The sequence below is a fragment of the Beta vulgaris genome, chromosome 5 (assembly GCF_026745355.1).
Source record: "Beta vulgaris subsp. vulgaris cultivar EL10 chromosome 5, EL10.2, whole genome shotgun sequence".
NCBI classification, from domain to species: Eukaryota; Viridiplantae; Streptophyta; class Magnoliopsida; order Caryophyllales; family Amaranthaceae; genus Beta; species Beta vulgaris.
In genome coordinates this window covers 4,237,221-4,255,989 of record NC_079206.1, presented here as the reverse complement: position 1 = coordinate 4,255,989, position 18,769 = coordinate 4,237,221, and the positions used below count along the sequence as shown (strand labels likewise).

Here is an 18,769-nt window from a genome sequence, read left to right as displayed (position 1 = left end):
TTTAAACATACTACTCTCTCCGTTTCTTTTTAATTTACTTTACTTTAGGGGGAAACAAGGAGGAAGTACAAAAGTATGGAAAAAAAACTAAAAAGGTGGAGAGGGAAACTTTTTTTTTTTTGAAAGAATGGAGAGGGAAACTTAAACGTGATAGAAAGAAACTAAAAAAATTGGTTAAAATATTAAAAAGTAGATGACATATATGGAAAAAGAGGAGAAAGTAGATGTGACATGTTACCGAAATTAGAAAAAGCAACTGTGGGTAGATTAAAAAGGAATAGACCAAAAAAAAAGTGTGTAGATTAAAAAGAAACGGATGGAGTATTATTTATACATATTTTCATCAATTTCTACGTATTCCATCCCCGTTAATACATATATTATACCAGTTTTTACTTATTTCAAATATGTTTATGCATAATTTTTATACCAGTTTATACGTATTTTATTGTTCATCTATATATATATATATATATATATATATATATATATATATATATATATTATAATATATATATATATATATATATATATATATTCATCAAATTTATATACATTTCATATTAATTTATCTCTATTATATAAGCCAAGGGAGGAGGTGTGGTGTCCTTTTTTGAAGTGACTAAAATACCCTTAATGATCTAATTAATGGAATGAAAAAAATTACAAAAGCAAATCATTTAAAAATTCTCATTCCAACTTGCCATTTAAAACAAGTTTAAAATGGTATATACATCAAATACTTCAATCAAAAATTAAATGGACAAAATATTTATACCTTATAAAAAAAGATGGCGGCATACATAAAGTACACATGAAAAGTCTGAACATTCACTACCTTTGATAGTCTTTAATCCAGTTAAACCAACTCATTATTTTTGTTCTTTCTGTTCAATATTCATTCACAAAAAATTAATGTTAACAATCACTCACAGTCTTTTTATTTTTTTACATTAGCGAATTAATATATCTAAATTCATCTAACTGTTGAATTTTTCACATTTAAGTTTAATCATAAATAAAATACGAATGGAGTATCTAATAGAATAACAAATTTTGAAATTAACGCACGCATCGCGTGCATATGAAGGCTAGTAGATACTATGGAAGCATTTTTATCCATTTGTGCCTATGATTAACTTTGATTATGAAAAAAAAATCCCCTTTCAACATTTTTGCCATTTTGTAAAAGCTCTTTCCTTCACAGTGTGAACAGGTAGAAGTTATTAAAAAAAATGATATATATTTGGAAATTATATGTTAATACCAACCTAATAAAATCACACTTAATTATATTTTTCCTTATATAATAGGAGTATATAAATAACAAAAGATGGAAAAAATTGAAGTTCATGAATAATGTAAAGTACAAAGTGTAGATTAAAAAGAAATAAAAGGAGTAATACACATTAGATATTTGTGTCAATAGAATGGAAAAATATTATAATTCTGAAAAGAATATTTACCATACCTAACAAATCTAAAAATCAAGTATTGTAGTAGTGAATCATTTTCTCTTTAAGGTTAACTCTTCCGTAATATTTGTAGTTACACAATCCATTATCCTATAACAACATTTGTTCCTTTTTAATAGTTGCACTTTTATTGTTATACTATTCACAAATTTTCTTTTCAATGTCATTTGTGATTTATGGTTAAGAGAAAATATAGTCATGTGGGGTCTTGTTTTATTTGTCTCGATATGTACTTTTAGAATATCCACTTTTTACATTTTTTACAAATACAAAAGTAGAGATATAAAGGCTCAAAATAGTGCATCGACATGCGTGAAAAGTGTAAATGTAACTATATGAACGATAACGAAGGTAGTACAACTAAACTTGTCACTGAAGATAAATTACAACGAAATCTGAAACTTCTGTAGAACAAAAATATACACCTAATATTCAAGTATACACAAAAATGTTATACATCTAGGTGTAGCATATATTAGAAGTATATTTTACTTATTTTTTATTTGTAAAGTTTCAAATGAACAAAAATATAGAAAAAAACAATAACAAGTTTATAATATACTCCCTCCGTTTCCTAAAGATCTTCCCACTTACTGTTCCTACAGATACCAAGGAAAATCAAGTTGTGTGGGGCATGGTGTGAGTAAAGTAGGAGAGAGAAAAGGGGTTAAGATAAATAAACAAATAAAAAGGGGTTAAAGTAGGAGAGAGAAAGGGAGTAAAATTGAATTAATAATGTAATGGTGGACCATATGATAGTGACATGAGAGGGTAAATAGGAAAATTTGTTTTGCCAAATAAGGAATAAAGCAAAAGTGGGAAGATCTTTTGGAAACACCCTTAAACGGAAAGTGGGAAGATCTTTAGGAAACGGAGGGAGTAGGCTTTAAAGTTAGGGGAACCTATATGTGTCCATGGAATAATCTAGAATTCAAAGCAAAAAATTTCTTTTTCTATAGGTAAGCCAGAATGCATGAACTTCACAGCTTCACTCCAATCAATTGAATCAATGAAAAATATTAGTCTGAAATTCTGAATTATTAGCTCAGTAAATGAAATATCGTGGAGTTAGATAAACTGATATTGTAAGGTACAAGTGGGCTCCACAAAGTTTCATAAAAACTGACCCGACTTTCATGCCAACAATCATGTGCCACATTCTCGGTGCAATAGAACTCTGAATACTATAGCCGGCAAAATAGATTTGTATCTGTTAACCCGATTTAAATATCTGATTCGAAATAAAATCGAAATTAGAAATAACCCGGTTGAAAAGTAAATAGACTCGAATATAACCCATATCCGGATCTACCTGTCCTGGAAGCCACCCGCCCCAATAATGATGACTAGAACCCTAATACAACCCACAAAGTTGTCAAGTTAGTAACTTTTTAGACAAATTTAAGGAAAAATGGTCATGAAATACTATATATGATTTAATCATTATCCATTAATTATTTAACTTACTCTCATTAATCTTATTTTTGCTTTATTCGTTTGCGACATTGGAAACCTAATTAAACCCGACCCGATGTGACCCAAAATCTCACCCGAGATGGACCCGTACTTGAACGGACCTGACTAGAATGTAACCTGAATACAAAGTTGATCTGATTATGACTCGATCCAATATGACTTGACCCGTATCCGGTCTGTATGATTTGTTTGCCACCTCTTATAAGTATGCCCACCCACTCGAATATCAGGAATCAGGGACCTCAATTACTCAATAGGGTGACAATCATCAAGTTACTATTATCTTAAAAAAACAAATTATATTATTTAATAACAAAAAAAACCTTTTCTTTTAACTTTTTTTACAAGAAACTTTTTTATTGATAGGAAAGTAAAACAACTTCACCTCACCATCGGTAGATGGATAGGAGAAGCAATTTTCTTTCCAAAATTCTTTCAATCCAACTTGTGTGGACCTGTTTCACAATAAAATTAGTGTGTGTCAGGCTCATCCACGTGAATAAGGACACACACTACTATAATATACAGATTTCCATTATACCACAAACAGATACACTATATAAGATAAAAATACACTATATCACAAACAAATACGATATCACAAATAAACATTATATATCTTGCAAAAAAAAAAACAATAGCACACAGGAAACACATTATACCATATACAACACATTATATCGAAAAGGACAATATTATCCTAATCTTCTATAACAGGTTCAATTGTACAATCAACTATAATACACAGAAACACACTATATCACGAACAGATACAATATATCAGGAAGAAATACACTACATCACAAACACATTACAACACAAAGAAACACTATCACAAATAAACATATATACGTACTATAGCACAAAGAAACACACTATATCACACACAAACACACTGTATCGACACTGACAATATAATCCTAATATTATATAAAAGGTTCAATTGTACAATCAACTATATCACAAAAACTGAAAAATACAGTAAGAACTTGAAGAGAGAGAAAATAAAGTAATTATGAGAGAGAAATTAAAAAGGCGAGAAAATTTGAGAAGAGAGAAAGACAAAATAGTAGAAGTCGTAATTATTACATTCTATATAACATCTATTGGGTCCATACGAGTTTTTTTTAGTACTCTTTTACCCTAATTATGTTGGATATATATATGGTTATAAAGTTAATAGTTGTTCATAAATGTAGAGATAGTCAAACATAAGGGTATCTAATCAAGGAAAATCAATTGACAAGCTAAATACATCTTATGAGAGTTGAAAAATAAGGCCTTGTTCATAATTCAGACTTAGTTTAGTCAGTTTTCCCATTAAATTCAATTCAACTTTATTCATTTTCGTTTTGTTAAGTTCCTCTCGCAACACATTGAGTTAAATTTTATTTGTATAGTTCAACACTATTCTGTTTAATTTAACCAAATACAGTCTAAAAGAATAAGGTTTAAATAGATTATAAACATGAAAAGATAGGATCAAAAACTTTAATTGAGCTAAGAACCAATTGACATGATTTATAAGAACGGTGTATTTTATGTAACTTATTCAACTAAAGTGAACGTATTAAAGGTCATCTTAACTTATATGAACCTCTATAAATTGGAACTTATTAAACCTTATAAAATTTTTAAAGGAGTTATTGTTAGAACTTATCAAAACTTATGTATTATGAAATAAGTCCAATAAAATATAGCTTAAATAAAGTTATAGAATGCACCAGTAGTCAATAATTAGTCTTCCCATATGAAGGAGTACTCCCCATGTAGTTTCTTTTTGTTCTTCCTAAATTTTTAGTACGTATTTGTCAATATACTTATTTGATGTTAAATATCTTTCATTACATATTAGTTAAATTATAACAATTGAATATTAATAAATTACTTTTATACGAATCAAACAATACTCCATATGACTATATTATTTCTTATATATCGAAAACAAATTAAAATATTCTCTCTCACTATGTGAACAGTGTCAAAATCCAAATAGGAGAAAAAAAATATACAAAGAAAATACTTATTTATTAAGAATTTATAACATAAAATGCACAATCTTTAAGAGAACTAGAGGGGAAAAGGTGGTCCAACCAAATTTTAATGAAGTCGCCCACAAGTCGAGTTGTTAAATAGTTGAATCTTTGTCTACATATCCAACCTTAATTAATTTGCAATTTTTCCCCTTCTAATTGAAAACGATACATGGGACTTAAATATTTCTACACCACTACCTCTTGTAAGTGGATAGTTTAAAACAAAACATATCTGTTTATTGATAAAAATCTCCCATACATCATTACTGATTACTCTCAATTTTCAATTTTATGATATAAGAAGTATAATAAATTTAAAATTAATTATATTTATATAAACATGTCAATTTTAATTATTAAGAACAAAATATTCGATTTTTTTTAATATTTTTGTTTTTAATTTTCAAAAGAACTAGAAACTGTAAACAACAAACGATAACGAAGTAGGGAAATTCAGCTACTCAACTTAGAGTTTGTCTTGTAAGAGACCGCCTACTTTTACGTTAAAATTAAGCAATGGTAAGTCTAATATTAAAAAGAGACTAAGCCCAATAATGACTAGGTTAATCTCTTTCGGTGGCTAGGTCAATCCATTTAGTGACTATGTCTACTTTTATATTAAAATTTAACCGTCTCTTTTAATAATTTATGCTCGACTTATCTTTAATTCTTTATACAAAGTGATTTTCAAAAAACAAGATGAAAAAAAAGGCTCACAAAAGACGCGCAATTAAACATCTCATAAGTCATCATTGACATCCAAAACATTCTGTAATCTTTTTTCTCAACCCAACTTTCTTTTCCTTTTTTCCCATCTTTATTTCTTTAATAATAATAATAATAATATTCAATAATCCATCATTCAGTATATCATCCAATTAATCCTTTTCTTTTTTCTGTTTTCCATTACAGAAAACATCTCTTCTGTAAATGTGCCCCTCTTTTTCTGTACTTCTTCCCTATATTCTCTCTCCTACCAAAACTTCACTTTGAATCAAAGCTAACCCATTTCCCCTTTTTTTTCTGGTCACTAATAAACCAGTTTTAACTCCCACTTTCCCACATTTTGCCCCATTATTTTTACTGCTTTCTTCTTCCAACAATTCCGTTAAAATAGTTTCAGTAAGCAGAGCATTGAACTCTGTGTGTAATCTTTTTTTTATAATTTTCTTGAAAATCCCACTTTCTCCAAGTTAGGGAAATTCCTGTCCTACTTTTAATTTTCTGGGGATTTTTCAATTTTGATTTTTGAGTGTGGATGAGTTCTTTGATTGGTAACTTACCAAATTAAGTGGTAAGTACATAACTTTGACTCTAAAATGGAAACATTAAATTGGGTTTTGGTTCAATTTGCAATCTTTGGAGTATTTGCTGTTACTTGTCACTCATTTATGTCTGAAGGTATGTTTTTTTTGTCTTAGATCTTGATTAATAATTCTAAAAGTTGCACATAAAATAGTAGTTCTTCCAAGATTTACTTGTTTGTGGAAATATTTAGATTTTCTTGCAGTAGTATTGTATAAATTTTTTGGGCTGATTAAGAAATGTGGTTAAATTTTGCTAGTTTGGGCTCTTACTGCATTTAAAGAAGCCATATATGAAGACCCATATCTAGTTTTGGCTGATTGGAATGGTTTAGATGCAACTCCATGTGAATGGTCTGGAGTTTCTTGTTCAATGGCAAGGGATCATGTTCTTAAGCTGTAAGCAAGTGATTATTATAGTTATATATGGACTGTTTATAATCTTCATATTGTTTTATATTTATATAAAATAGTTGTTATTTATGGACTGTTTTTTGTGTGATTATGTTGTCCAGGAATATTTCTGGGTCATCTTTGAAAGGGTTTATTGCTCCAGAATTGGGTCTGTTGAAAAATTTGCAAGAACTGTATGTTTCTCCTTGTTTGAGTATTAGTCAATCTCTTTGATTAAACAAGGGTTATGGTTAATCTGATGAATATTGATTGTTTTTTTAGACGCCTTCATGGGAATAATTTGATTGGGATTATTCCTAAAGAGATTGGTTTATTGAAGAATCTCAAGGTCTTGGATCTTGGAGCAAATAAGATAACTGGGCCGATTCCTCGTGAGATGGGGGATTTGAGTAGCATTGTCAAAATGTATGAAATCATTTGGTATCATATTTTTCTTAATTGGGAATACGTTTGGTTTTTTTGGTTGGAGTTTCCTCTGTTAGTCTGTTTGCATATAATTAGTTTCTTACTTTTTTATGATTTTGCTTTTCTTAGAAACCTTCAGTCGAATGGATTGACCGGAACGTTACCTCCTGAGCTTGGTGGTTTAAAAAATCTTCAGGAGCTTCACCTGGACAGGAATAAGCTCCAAGGGACTGTGTCAGGTGCTGCCACTGCAGATTTCAGTTCCAACAACCATGGAATGTAAGTATCGCTTACAACGTAAATTCTAACTTGTATTTTCTAGCGAAAGCTTAGCTTCCCAAGTGATGTTAACACATAGAATTTGATAAAAGTAATTGCTTTTGCGGTGAAGTTTCTTCTCCGTGGCATGTATGACTCCCAGTAGTTGCTCAATTACTTTGTGAAATTCAAAAGTTGCACTTGTTACGCCTTTGTATTATATGGACTATGGAAGCTTTTAACTTTAGTGGCTGTTCCAATGCTTTACAAAGTCAGGGCAAGGTAATTGCTAAATTTCTGAGCACAGTGCCATCAATTAGCTATCAAGTTTTTTTAGCTTCCATTCTTAATTTATGTCACGTGTAGATTGTTAATCAGAAACAAGAAAAAGAAACTACCTGTAGATTGGCAAATTCGGTAGTAGGAACTAGCTCTTATAAGGAATACTGCTTCTCTTTTAAGATTCTGTAGTCCTTTCTACTGGTACCCCTTGATGTCGCATTACTGAGGGCCTTGTTTCTAAAAAAAAAAAAATACGCTGTCTAGGGGCTTTACCAGGACTAACCAATAAAAGGCCTAGAGCCAGAAGTTATCTTAGAAACCAATACCATTCCGGAAAAAGATCTCAATATAGTATTTGTCTTGAAAAAAAATGAAATTTGTATTCCCTAACGCTCTTAGTGGTAGTAGAAGCTTTACCAGGACATACGTGTAGAAGTACAGAATGCAGTTTCACAGTAATTTTTGCTAGAATTTGGAATATCTCTAAGTCATTTGAAAAAAATTCTGTGGTTATATAAATTTGAGTAGCTCATTTGTAACATGAGAACCTGTTGTTTCCTTGAAGTGGCGTTGGTTAGTGAGAGTCTTGCAGATCTCGTGCTTATGATTTCTTCAATGAGAACTTATGTCAAGTGGAAAAAGAAAGCCTATGATTGACGCCAATAGCTGTAATTAACTGGGAATATATTTTTATGGATGTTGCACTATTCATGATCAGGGAGAAAGTACTAGTTTCAATGGGATTTGTTGAGTCTGCATGAGAAATTTGGGCCTGTGGTGACTCTGGACTAATCTGGAGGGTAAATATGTCTGCTGACAAATGTGAACCTTGAAGTTCTCTCAGAAAATGTGCTTTAGTTCCCGACAAGCACTCTTCCGGCCCGGTTGGTTGATTGTCATAAATGGTGGTAATGTTAATGCATTTTAGTGTTGACATCATAATATATACCTTGAATATAAAATAGCGGAATCTGGCTCTTAGATCTAAATTTTTATTCGTTTCACGGACTTGTTTATCCCGTGTCTTACAAGTTACAACCATTACTTCCTTTTATTTTATGTGCATTATTCATCGTTGTGCTGTCATTGTGATCTGGGATTTTCAGGTATGCATCCAATGGGAATGCTGCAGGTTTGTGTCGCTCACCTCAGCTAAAAGTTGCTGATTTCTCATACAACTTCTTTGTTGGGAGTATCCCGAAATGCTTGCTACATCTGCCAAGGTTAGTGTAGAAATGATGTGTTCTTCAGCCTTCTCACACCTCCAGGCGGATCTTCTTTTCATAAATATATGTGTTAAAATTATTTGCATCTTCTGCAGCTCAAGCTTTCAGGGTAACTGTCTTGAGGAGAAGAACTTAAAACCGCGTTCCAAAGCACAATGTGGTATGCAGACGTTAAATTAGAGCATTATCTGATTGATATGTATTCTTTCTTTAACCAGTGAAGATTATTTCGTAAGCCATCCTTTGCTTCAAGGAACATGGTGTAAGAGCAGACTCTTTGAAGCAGAAAGAGCTAAAAAAAACAAAGACACTATAATATGACTATATCACAATTGATTGAGGCTCATGACAGGAACTTCCCAATCTTATATTGCCAGTATATGTGCATGATAGGAGAACTAACAGTATGTGAAAATTAATGTTCTTCGGGAAACACCTTTAATTTTCTTAGCCTAACCCTTTTTTCTTGTAATCCTGCTACGCAAATATATCAGCAATTACTAGGGCTTCCTTTTGAGGTGGCTAAATCTGGTATATGGATATATGTCACTGCATGATATTTAATGTCTCAGTATGAAGGGGGATAATGTATACCGTGCTTGTCCTCAGGAGCTTCAGTACCTGCCAAAACACACTCAAATCCTAGTGTGAACGCAAAGCGTAAGCCTCGAGAGAATGAGGCCAACCATAAAGGAGCATCAAGACCTACTTGGCTGTTAGCTTTAGAAATTGTGACTGGGACCTTGGCGGGTTCTCTTTTTCTCACTGCCCTGATAACTACTTACAAAAGATGGAAAAATAGATCATCTATGATAATTCCTTGGAAGAAATCAGGAAGTGACAAAGATCGATTGGCAGTATATATAGGTATAATCATTCATACTAGCTACCACGCCCTCCAATTTTCTGAACTTGCCTAAAAGTTTTTCTGCCTAGGATTCTTTGCTGATTATGTTTTTTTTTTTTTTTTTCTTTTTGAAATTTATCAGCAGATTCTGAGTTGCTGAAAGATATAGTGAGATTCAGCAGACAAGAGCTTGAAGTGGCTTGTGAAGATTTCAGTAATATCATCGGATCCTCCTCTGACAGTATGATTTACAAAGGCACAATGAAAGGTGGATCTGAGATTGCAGTGATATCATTTTGCATCAAAGAAGAACAGTGGACTGGCTATCATGAGCTTTATTTCCAGAGAGAGGTACTATTGCAGTGTTCTGTTTGGCTTTGGCTTATTGAAAGCTTTGAGATATTAGTGCTGACTTTCAAAAGTCACCCTTGATCAGGTGGCAGATTTAGCAAGACTAAATCATGATAATGCTGCTAAATTGTTGGGCTATAGTCGAGAGAGTCCTCCTTTCACTAGGATGCTTGTTTTCGAATATGCTTCTAATGGAACCTTGTATGAGCACCTGCATTGTAAGTGAACTTGACACATTCCAACTTATTTTTGCTCGTCCAACTCAAAGTACTCTATTAAAGTGGCCTCAATACTGATTCTTTTGTTCAAAACTGAAGCCATGTTTGCAGACGGTGAAGGCTGCCAATTGTCTTGGACACGGCGTATGAAAATCATAATTGGCATTGCCCGTGGCTTGAGATATCTTCATACAGAACTCAACCCTCCATTTACTATATCCGATTTGAATTCTAGTGCTGTTTATCTTACGGAAGACTTTTCACCCAAGGTAGATATTTAGTTTTTCTGTCGAACTCATTAATTAGATGAGATTTTGGTGGCAATTTAATTATGCTAGCTATGAATATTAAGTTAGTATAATAAATCCTCTAGTAATTGAGCCAAACTCAACTTTTCTTGCAGCTGGTAGATTTCGAAAGCTGGAAGACTATCATTGCAAGATCTGAGAAAAACTCATCTGCCATTGATAATAATGGTGCTATTTGTGTACTGCCACGCTCAATCGAGGCACGCCATCTAGACATAAAGGGTAACGTTTATGCATTTGGAGTGCTCCTAATTGAGATAGTCAGTGGAAGACCGCCCTTCTGCAAAGACACAGGAAGCTTGGTAGATTGGGTATGACACTAACTTGAATTTTCTGATATTTTTGTGGACCGTCTATAACTAAATGCTAATAGTTAAAGATAACGAGAAGCGTGCATTGATAGTTAGTCTCTTATTTCAGGCTAGGGAGTACCTTGAAGTAGCCGAGGTAATGCCCTATATGGTAGACAAACAGTTGAAGCATTTTGAATATGAGGATCTTAAAGTAGTTTGTGAGGTGGCAGTTCTTTGCCTGAATCCTGATCCTGTGAAACGTCCGTTAATGCACGACTTGTGCACTTTGCTGGAGAGCCGCATTGATCTATCTTTGTCAGCTGAGCTCAGATCGTCTTCTTTAGCATGGGCGGAATTGGCTCTCTCCACATGATAATAGTTTTAAACTAACATACTTACTGTAAAGGAAATTATAGTCTTGATGATACGTTCCTCTCTTCATTATTTTTCCACCCGTCACCCCTTCTTCCTCATTGGGCTTTCTTCGCTGAAGATCATGTAAAGTTTTTTGATTTATCGATTTCTGGCTTAGGGAAGTATATAGAAAAGCTTCGTGGATGGCGTAGGTGCTTCTGCATTGAATGTACCTGAGAATCTTGCTACTTACTAGTAGAGTGAAGTTACTAAAGGAAAGGAAGATCTCCTTGTGTTACCTTTCCCCTGAATACCTTTTGTTTGATGATTCCATATGCGCACTTATACTCAGAAATGTCAAAAACAATCAGCATCTTATCCAACAACGTGCAGGGAAATTGTCTGATTAAATGCATAAAGTACTATTGTTTGGTGTTGAGATCCTCTAGAGTTTCAAAATAACTCTACATGGTAGAGTTCGTTAAATATCAGTCGTTGATTAAGAGATCAAAGGCTTGTATTGTATGAACAACTTCCCCCATATTGTATGAAGAATATAAGAAAAACTTGTTCTTTTATTATATTCCGTCCACATTTAGGGCCTATTCGATATCACTAATATTCGTTTACAGATATTGGTGCTAATATTTTAGAAGATGTATGCTATAATCTTTCAATAAGAGAATCTACATTTATCTTGAGTTTCATATAATATATAAATTTAAAACAATGTGGAATACAATTGGTCAAGGTTTTTCAAAGTTTGATGACCTTAAAAACGAGTGGAAAGAATGCAAAAGTAAATTTATTATTGTCTTATTGATTATTTGTATAAGATAAGATTTTTGTTTGAAGGTGATTATAAGATTAGTTTTGCAAACATGAATGTGTCAACTTTAATGAAGATGGAAACAACAAAGAAGATGTGGTCCAAAGATGGTTGGTTGTGTCTAATCACAGCATCTTTGAACACCATTTCAAACAAATCACATGAAATTGGTTTTGCTTGTTGATTATTCAATGATATGGGGTCTACCAACCACCACCATGGCTGGCTTGAGATCATGAAATGAGGTGACTCTTCCAAAAGATAAACTTAGTTTTTGCCTTGGTAACAACGAATTCACATGACAAATTAACTTGTTTAATGTTGGTAAAAAAGATTCACATGATAATGTTATGCTCAAAGTCTTTGTCCTCGAATGCATATCTTATGACAAGAGTGGTAAGGAGTTAAGGACAATGAGAATAGTGTCACGTGACGCTCTGTTTAAGAATTTCATTCTATTTAATCCACATACAATTAAAAAAAATAGAAATTGCATGGTATAGGGTTTGATCTTGTAACCTTAAGTTAAATACTAAAGTCTTAAAATCACTGGACCAAGTGATATTTAGTATTATTATCTTAAAAGTATAATATCAATAAATAAATATCTTTCTTACTCGGACCATAATCCAAGCCTAATAACTAGTTAAATGGATTATATGACAGTTTGTTATTCATAGCTTTATTAAGCATCAATATACTTTCTCGTTTAACTCTGGCCATAATTTTTGCGAATAACATAAAAATCTTTAATAATGTAATGATATGTTGTTGGATTAGCACCAATGTATAAATTCAAATTATTATTGTTTTATAAATATTAATGATTGAACACTAAAAATATTACTGGTCTATGTTATGCATGGTTGTTGGATTTGCTCTAATGTATAAATTCAAATTATTAATGTTTTATAAATTTTAATGATTGAATACTAAAAATATTACTAGTCTATGCTATGCGTGGACAAGCGTAAAAGTCGAAATATTGCAATTATAAAAGAACGATGGAAATACTTCATTTCATAGATGAAGTATCAAGCAAGAAATTTATGATAATATTATTACATTTGGTTTGATATTGCCATATACTTCTATGGATGAGCATAATTACATATATCCAATGAGTAGATTATCTACTTAGATACATTATCCATTCATAATAGTTTTATATAAATAATTGTTGATACTGAGTTAAATCCCACCTCATATTAAATTCTAATGAGTAGATTTGCCCACTAAATAAACCAAGTTTTATCCTACTTCTATGTGATATTTTTACTTTTAACCTATCTTACCTATATTTATAGTTGATACACTATGCTCTAATAATTTCATGATACTCAAAGTGTAGACCTATAATCATATGTTAGGGTTAGGAATACATAGCGAAAATAAATTAAAGATGTAGAGATTGAGAAAAAAATAATAGAGGTGAAAATATGTGGTAAAAAAATTGGTAAAAGTGGACACACAATATTTAACGTGACAAAAATCCTCAAATTGAGGCAAAAAACCACGGACGACGAGTACCCGAAAATCCATCATATGAAAATAGGAGAGTACAAGAATCACCCGAAACTTATTATATTATGGTGAGTAGTACAATATAAACTTTCACTATAATATAAACTCACTAATAGTAGTATAAAGAACAGTAGATCAGGAGGTTGTGTGTTGTAGGGAATCTCGGACCTTATAATATCTTAGAGATCCAAATCTTCATAATGGAGCCAATAGTGACAAACCTACACATAAAGGTAGTATTTCTCTAAGTCGAAATATTATGTAGAAGGAACACTTCTAGAGTATATAAAAGGATCGGAGCCGTATGAAACATTAGAGGAGTGTGAATGAGTTAATGGTGGGTTGTCTCCGAAATATGCCCAAAATCATGTATTTAGAATAATGTTGAATTATCAAGAACTTGATTGGGTAACTATTTGGAGGTCTAGAAAATCATGAGAATTTATGATATCAAGGCAAAGCTATTTACCAAAATAGGCAACAATGGAATTTGGGCCACACTAAACCCAACATCATAAATTCTAGAAAGATCACTGATAACTTGATAAGGCTAAGTTTAAGCAAGTGCTGGGAAACGAAGAACATTTATTGGTGCTAAATTCATGATATCAAGACAAAGTTTAATTAGCCAGCTTATTTTTTAGTGCTAATTTCATTGGCTTAGTTTTTGGTGCTAAATTAAGTAAATTCTAATCGACTTATTAAATCCAAAATCTTAAGTACTAAACTTAAAAGTCATTTTGTAATGAATTGTTTAGAACCCAAAAACACTTACTACTTCAAAGAGTTGGGTTAATTTCAACAATTTCAAACTGCAAACTTTTACTCCTTTTGTTTAGACACACTATTTTCTGCTTTCTCCCTCTTCCAAAGCTTGCATTCAAAGAAGGGATGGGATTAAAGAGACATGTTTTGGAAGATTAAAGAGACATCTCAATATTCTCATTGTCAGGAGCAATAAACAGATAACATTTGTCTCATCAACTCCCATAGATGATACCACAGACAGTTTTCATGCTACACCATCAATATTTGAGATGGTGATGTACATCGCTTTTCCAGTTTCACCATGGTATTCGGAAGAAAAAACCAGTGGCGAACTTCACAGCTAACCCAGATCACATAATTCCAGCTATTTCTTATACTTCCTCAGCTTTGTTTTAAATGCAACAAATGGGTAATATTTGTGAGATATAAAATATTCATCTGCTGCATTTAAAACGAAACAGAGAAAGTATCAAACTTAAATATAATGTTGTCACTGTTGTGTTGACATATTCTCCTTGATCATCCATCAAGAATGAGTTAAAAATACGAGAGTGATGGTCTGAAAAATTCAGATCTCTAAATGAATATAAATACTCTCTTACTTTTGCAAATGGTTAAGCCAAAGTAATACAAAATATGGTAATCATTCTGTAAATAGCGAGACAATGAACAAGAACACTTAACATATCATATAAATAACAATTAGAAACAAGGTATCAATTTCGAATGTAGCTCAAATACACAGGCAGTGAATGCACGAAGGAGATGTCAGAAACAAATAAACGCACAAAGTATAAGATATTCCTACCACATCTAACAAAATTTCCAGCAACGATGCCTCAATGCTTTGCACGAGAGTAATGGTTGTCGTTGGGATTTCTTTTACCACTAAAGACAGCCAATGCTTGTCTCACAGGAGGCCTGTGAGAAGCTTTCTTTTCAGCATGGTGACTGAGGAAGATGCTGTCCACAGCACAAAAATCATCGTCCTAAACAATTTTAAACTTGCATGAGTTAATTATACAGAATAAATTTATATGGAACGAAGAGCGAAGGGAAAAAGAGGAGAAGTAGTAACTCGAAAGAGCTCTGATGTTAAAAACACAAACTAACCTTATTTGATTTCTTCTTTGTCTTGGGGTACAAGAACTTCTGTGGGAGCTGGTCTTCCCTTAAAACGGGATTCTTGGATATGGCATCTCTTCCACCTTGGGGTAAAGGTAGTGAAAACTGCAAGAGATGAAGAGTTAGCCAAATGTGAATTGTGCAGAATGCTTAAGACACGGATAAAGATTCCATCACAGCCACACATATTGAACTTTTCTATAGATTCAAACAGCGGAGGATCTATTGCTGCAAAGTCCATATTGCAAAAATGCAGACAAAGAGAAAGGAATACTTGGGAAGTAGAACAAAAGCAACATTTGCAGTTGGAGATTGTAATAATTCCTGCTTTTCATTAGTTGCAACGCTTTGATTTTCATGTTTGCCAATGCACAACCTTTGACCATTAGCATCTTTTTTTATTAACGGGACCATTAACATATTTAGTTCTCCGTTGGTGAAAATTACAGAAAGTTAAAGCGTTCCAGCTTAGTAATAATGAGATAGTATTAACCAACAAATAATAGTCACAACAATTATGTACTTGCAAGAATAAAAACATAGCCAACAGTTTATAGAGAGCAAGAAAAAATTATGTACCTTTGTGCCACGCAAGGATATACGATGCCTTCGAGCTTGAAGCACAACCCCGTTCTCACCTACTGTAACAGCCACCTTTCTTAACGTACCACCATTTCCACACTTTGGGCAAAAGAGCCGACCAATTTCAGCAGTTACATTTTGGCAAGCGTGACATTTTAGCACCCACCTACAAAATTAGCTTAAGTCAGAACATCTAATAATCATACTGCAGAAACACTATAATGTAATAGGGACGGAAACCCATATAAAGATTGCCCTCCACAAAACCCATTGATAACACTTAGCAGACAGGAGTTACATCCTCTTTAAACAAAGTACGGTTGGTGTTCAGCGTGCATAAAAAGGGAAAGTTGACTGGAAAATGTCTGCTAGGTCGCTATTAAGCATCATTAATTGTAGTTCGTAAACTTCAGAGCTTACAGTAATGTATGCAAGTTACGGTAAAGTACCTATCTGAACAATGAAATGGAAATGGAAATGTTCAAGTCATTGGGTGTTACATTACCTGTGCAACTCGCGTATCTGCATTCCTCCAGGGGCTACTAAACGTAAACCCATCTGGAGGATAACATTTTGCATAGCAAAGTCTCCAGTGATGCAAGCAACGCTTGAATCAGATAAAGACCTCAGCATCCAGCTCTGTTCACTACCATCATCCTCTGCATATGAGGTGTCAACGCTTCCATTTTCTAAGTGATCCAATGCGGCATCATTATCCCCTTCACCCCCGGAATGAGCATTTTCGCAGTGGGCATCTATTGATGCAACCTCTGGATGAGAATCAGTTTTCTCATCTTGTTCACTGCGATTCAAAAAAGCATCTTCTTCAAGTCTGATCTGTTCCAAAATAGATGAGATCTCTCCAGCAGCATTTGCGCTATCAATGTCCCTTTTCACCTCAGAAACCCCTTCATTAACAAGCCTATCATCAGAAGTTTGAACATTACACTCAGCCTCCATAACTACTTCTCCTTCAGTATTGACATCTTGCTGCTCATCATCTTTCAAGGATGCTTCATATGTTTCACGACGAGCTTTCCTTCTCAGAAACCTTCTATGGGTGCTTCGACTGACAGCAGGACGCCAATCACCAGCATTATCATCATCAGCTTGTCCTTGAGATGCATCAATCCCATCTGCCACCATCTTCCCTTCAATTTTGACCTCTCTCTTTTTGGGTGGATATCTCCTGTGTCTCCTTGAAGTCAGTTCGACACCATCATTACCTTCAGTACCGTTTTCAACAGAACCATCTTGCAAACTCAATTGGTCCTCGACAGGGATATTTAAGGTTAAATCCCTCAACGGCAGAATTCTAGAATTAGGATCTGGACCACTATCTGGTGCAGATTCCAATGCCTCCCACTCCTTAAGGTTGGGAACATTGGATCCCCAACCTGGCAACTCTTTCTCAGGCAATCTCCTTACATTCAAGACATGGATAGGGGGAGGGGTGTCTCTAAGATGACTAGTACCATGAATTTGAGCCTCTAATGTGTAAGTTAGAGCAATGAGCTTCAAATCAACATCGGAAAGTGTCTGCAAATCACCAGTAGCTCTCGCAAAACTCACAACTATCACAAGTACGGAAACACAGGTCATAATCAACACTCATACATACCGTTTTACTATAAAATTAAACAAGGTCAAAGTTGTGATGTGAATAATACTCTGCAAATATAATGTCGCAATTAAAAATAGATGGAGAGAGTATGTAGCAACTCCATCTCTCCTCTAGACTGCATGACGATGATGCATATTTCGGCAGCAAATACAACCATAGATCAATACTTATACCAAATTAGCAAATCAGAGTTCTAATAAAGAATCAATCATAAATCATACTAAAAGTTCCAACAATAATACTATGGCAGTACTTAAAATAGCGAATTAGCACCACAAAATCAGGAAAAAAAAACAAAACCTAATTTCAATTGAATTGAAAAAGGAGAGAGAGAGGGACCTTTTTTGAGGGCGTCGGAGGAAGGTTCAGAGGTTTGGATAGAGAAAGGAAGAACAGAAAGACGATGACGAGAAGTGGGGTCACGAATTTCATTGATAACATCAGATACAGAGACGAATTTGTCGGCTAGAGAAGAAATTCTCTCTCCTCCTTGGATAATGATGCCGGCGTCAACAACGGCTAAAGATATGGGCTTGGTGCTGGAATTGCAGGACTCGAAAAGTGTAGTTGAAGGTTGAGGTTGTGGAGGAGTTTTATCAGGGATTTTCTTCACTATGTTCGACCAACATGATACTGGTGCTGGTGCTGGTGCTGGTGCTGGTGCTGGTGCTGGTGCTGGTGCTGGTGCTGGTGCTGGTGACTCCATTCAGAGTTGGGTCGTGAGATGCGAGAAGAACACACCAGATAAACCCTAAGAGGAGGTTAAGAATTAAGAGGAAGGAGAAGAGAGGGACCACGTGAATATGCCCGCTGGGTAAAGACTTGATTGTGTTATGAGTTATGAGATGACACACGAGTAGATGGAAGGAGAAATTTAGGCTTTGTTTGGTTGTATATAGGAAGTCATATTTTTTAGAAAGTTTTCTCATGTATTTGAAATTCTTAGGAAGTATAAAATTGTGTTCGGTTGATAATGGGAAGCTCTACTTACTTAGGGGGACCTAGGTAAGTAACTTGCTCCATTTTGGAGGAAGTGCAAATTCCCATGATTTTGCCAACCAAACAACTTT

General features: G+C 33.7%; 2 protein-coding genes across 3 annotated transcripts; one reads left to right on the top strand and one right to left on the bottom strand.

The window, feature by feature from the left end:
* Positions 1 to 5,867: 5,867 nt before the first annotated feature.
* Positions 5,868 to 11,828, top strand: LOC104892294 (probable LRR receptor-like serine/threonine-protein kinase At1g63430). Of its 2 annotated transcripts, none has more exons than XM_010678182.3 (13): positions 5,868 to 6,388; positions 6,552 to 6,690; positions 6,807 to 6,878; positions 6,967 to 7,110; positions 7,240 to 7,389; positions 8,757 to 8,873; positions 8,972 to 9,036; positions 9,486 to 9,743; positions 9,869 to 10,074; positions 10,160 to 10,292; positions 10,392 to 10,561; positions 10,696 to 10,911; positions 11,021 to 11,828. In XM_010678182.3, exons 1-13 carry the CDS (start codon positions 6,307 to 6,309, stop codon positions 11,264 to 11,266), a joined length of 1,998 nt encoding a protein of 665 aa, XP_010676484.2. In that variant the 5' UTR covers positions 5,868 to 6,306; the 3' UTR covers positions 11,267 to 11,828. The 2 variants fall into 2 exon arrangements, with proteins under 2 accessions (XP_010676484.2, XP_010676483.2); XM_010678181.3 differs by having other exon boundaries at positions 5,869 to 6,388; positions 9,866 to 10,074.
* Positions 11,829 to 15,034: 3,206 nt separating this feature from the next.
* Positions 15,035 to 18,531, bottom strand: LOC104892293 (RNA-binding NOB1-like protein). The gene is made up of 5 exons (XM_010678179.3): positions 18,039 to 18,531; positions 16,581 to 17,649; positions 16,073 to 16,241; positions 15,482 to 15,598; positions 15,035 to 15,357 (listed from the first exon to the last, which is right to left on the bottom strand). Exons 1-5 carry the CDS (start codon positions 18,403 to 18,405, stop codon positions 15,208 to 15,210), a joined length of 1,872 nt encoding a protein of 623 aa, XP_010676481.2. The 5' UTR covers positions 18,406 to 18,531; the 3' UTR covers positions 15,035 to 15,207.
* Between the last annotated feature and the right edge of the window lie 238 nt (positions 18,532 to 18,769).

Bases quoted from the DNA above. Each gene is read 5' to 3' on its own strand.
- LOC104892293 (XM_010678179.3), bottom strand. From the start codon at position 18,405: ATGGAGTCACCAGCACCAGCACCAGCACCAGCACCAGCACCAGCACCA. The intron at 17,650-18,038 runs GTCCCTCTCTCT...TACTTGTGATAG, and splicing joins CTCCGACGCCCTCAAAAAAG to TTGTGAGTTTTGCGAGAGCT. The intron at 15,599-16,072 runs GTACATAATTTT...CATCTCTTGCAG, and splicing joins TATCCTTGCGTGGCACAAAG to TTTTCACTACCTTTACCCCA.
- LOC104892294 (XM_010678181.3), top strand. From the start codon at position 6,307: ATGGAAACATTAAATTGGGTTTTGGTTCAATTTGCAATCTTTGGAGTA. The intron at 9,037-9,485 runs GTATGCAGACGT...GCTTGTCCTCAG, and splicing joins GCGTTCCAAAGCACAATGTG to GAGCTTCAGTACCTGCCAAA. The intron at 10,075-10,159 runs GTACTATTGCAG...ACCCTTGATCAG, and splicing joins AGCTTTATTTCCAGAGAGAG to GTGGCAGATTTAGCAAGACT.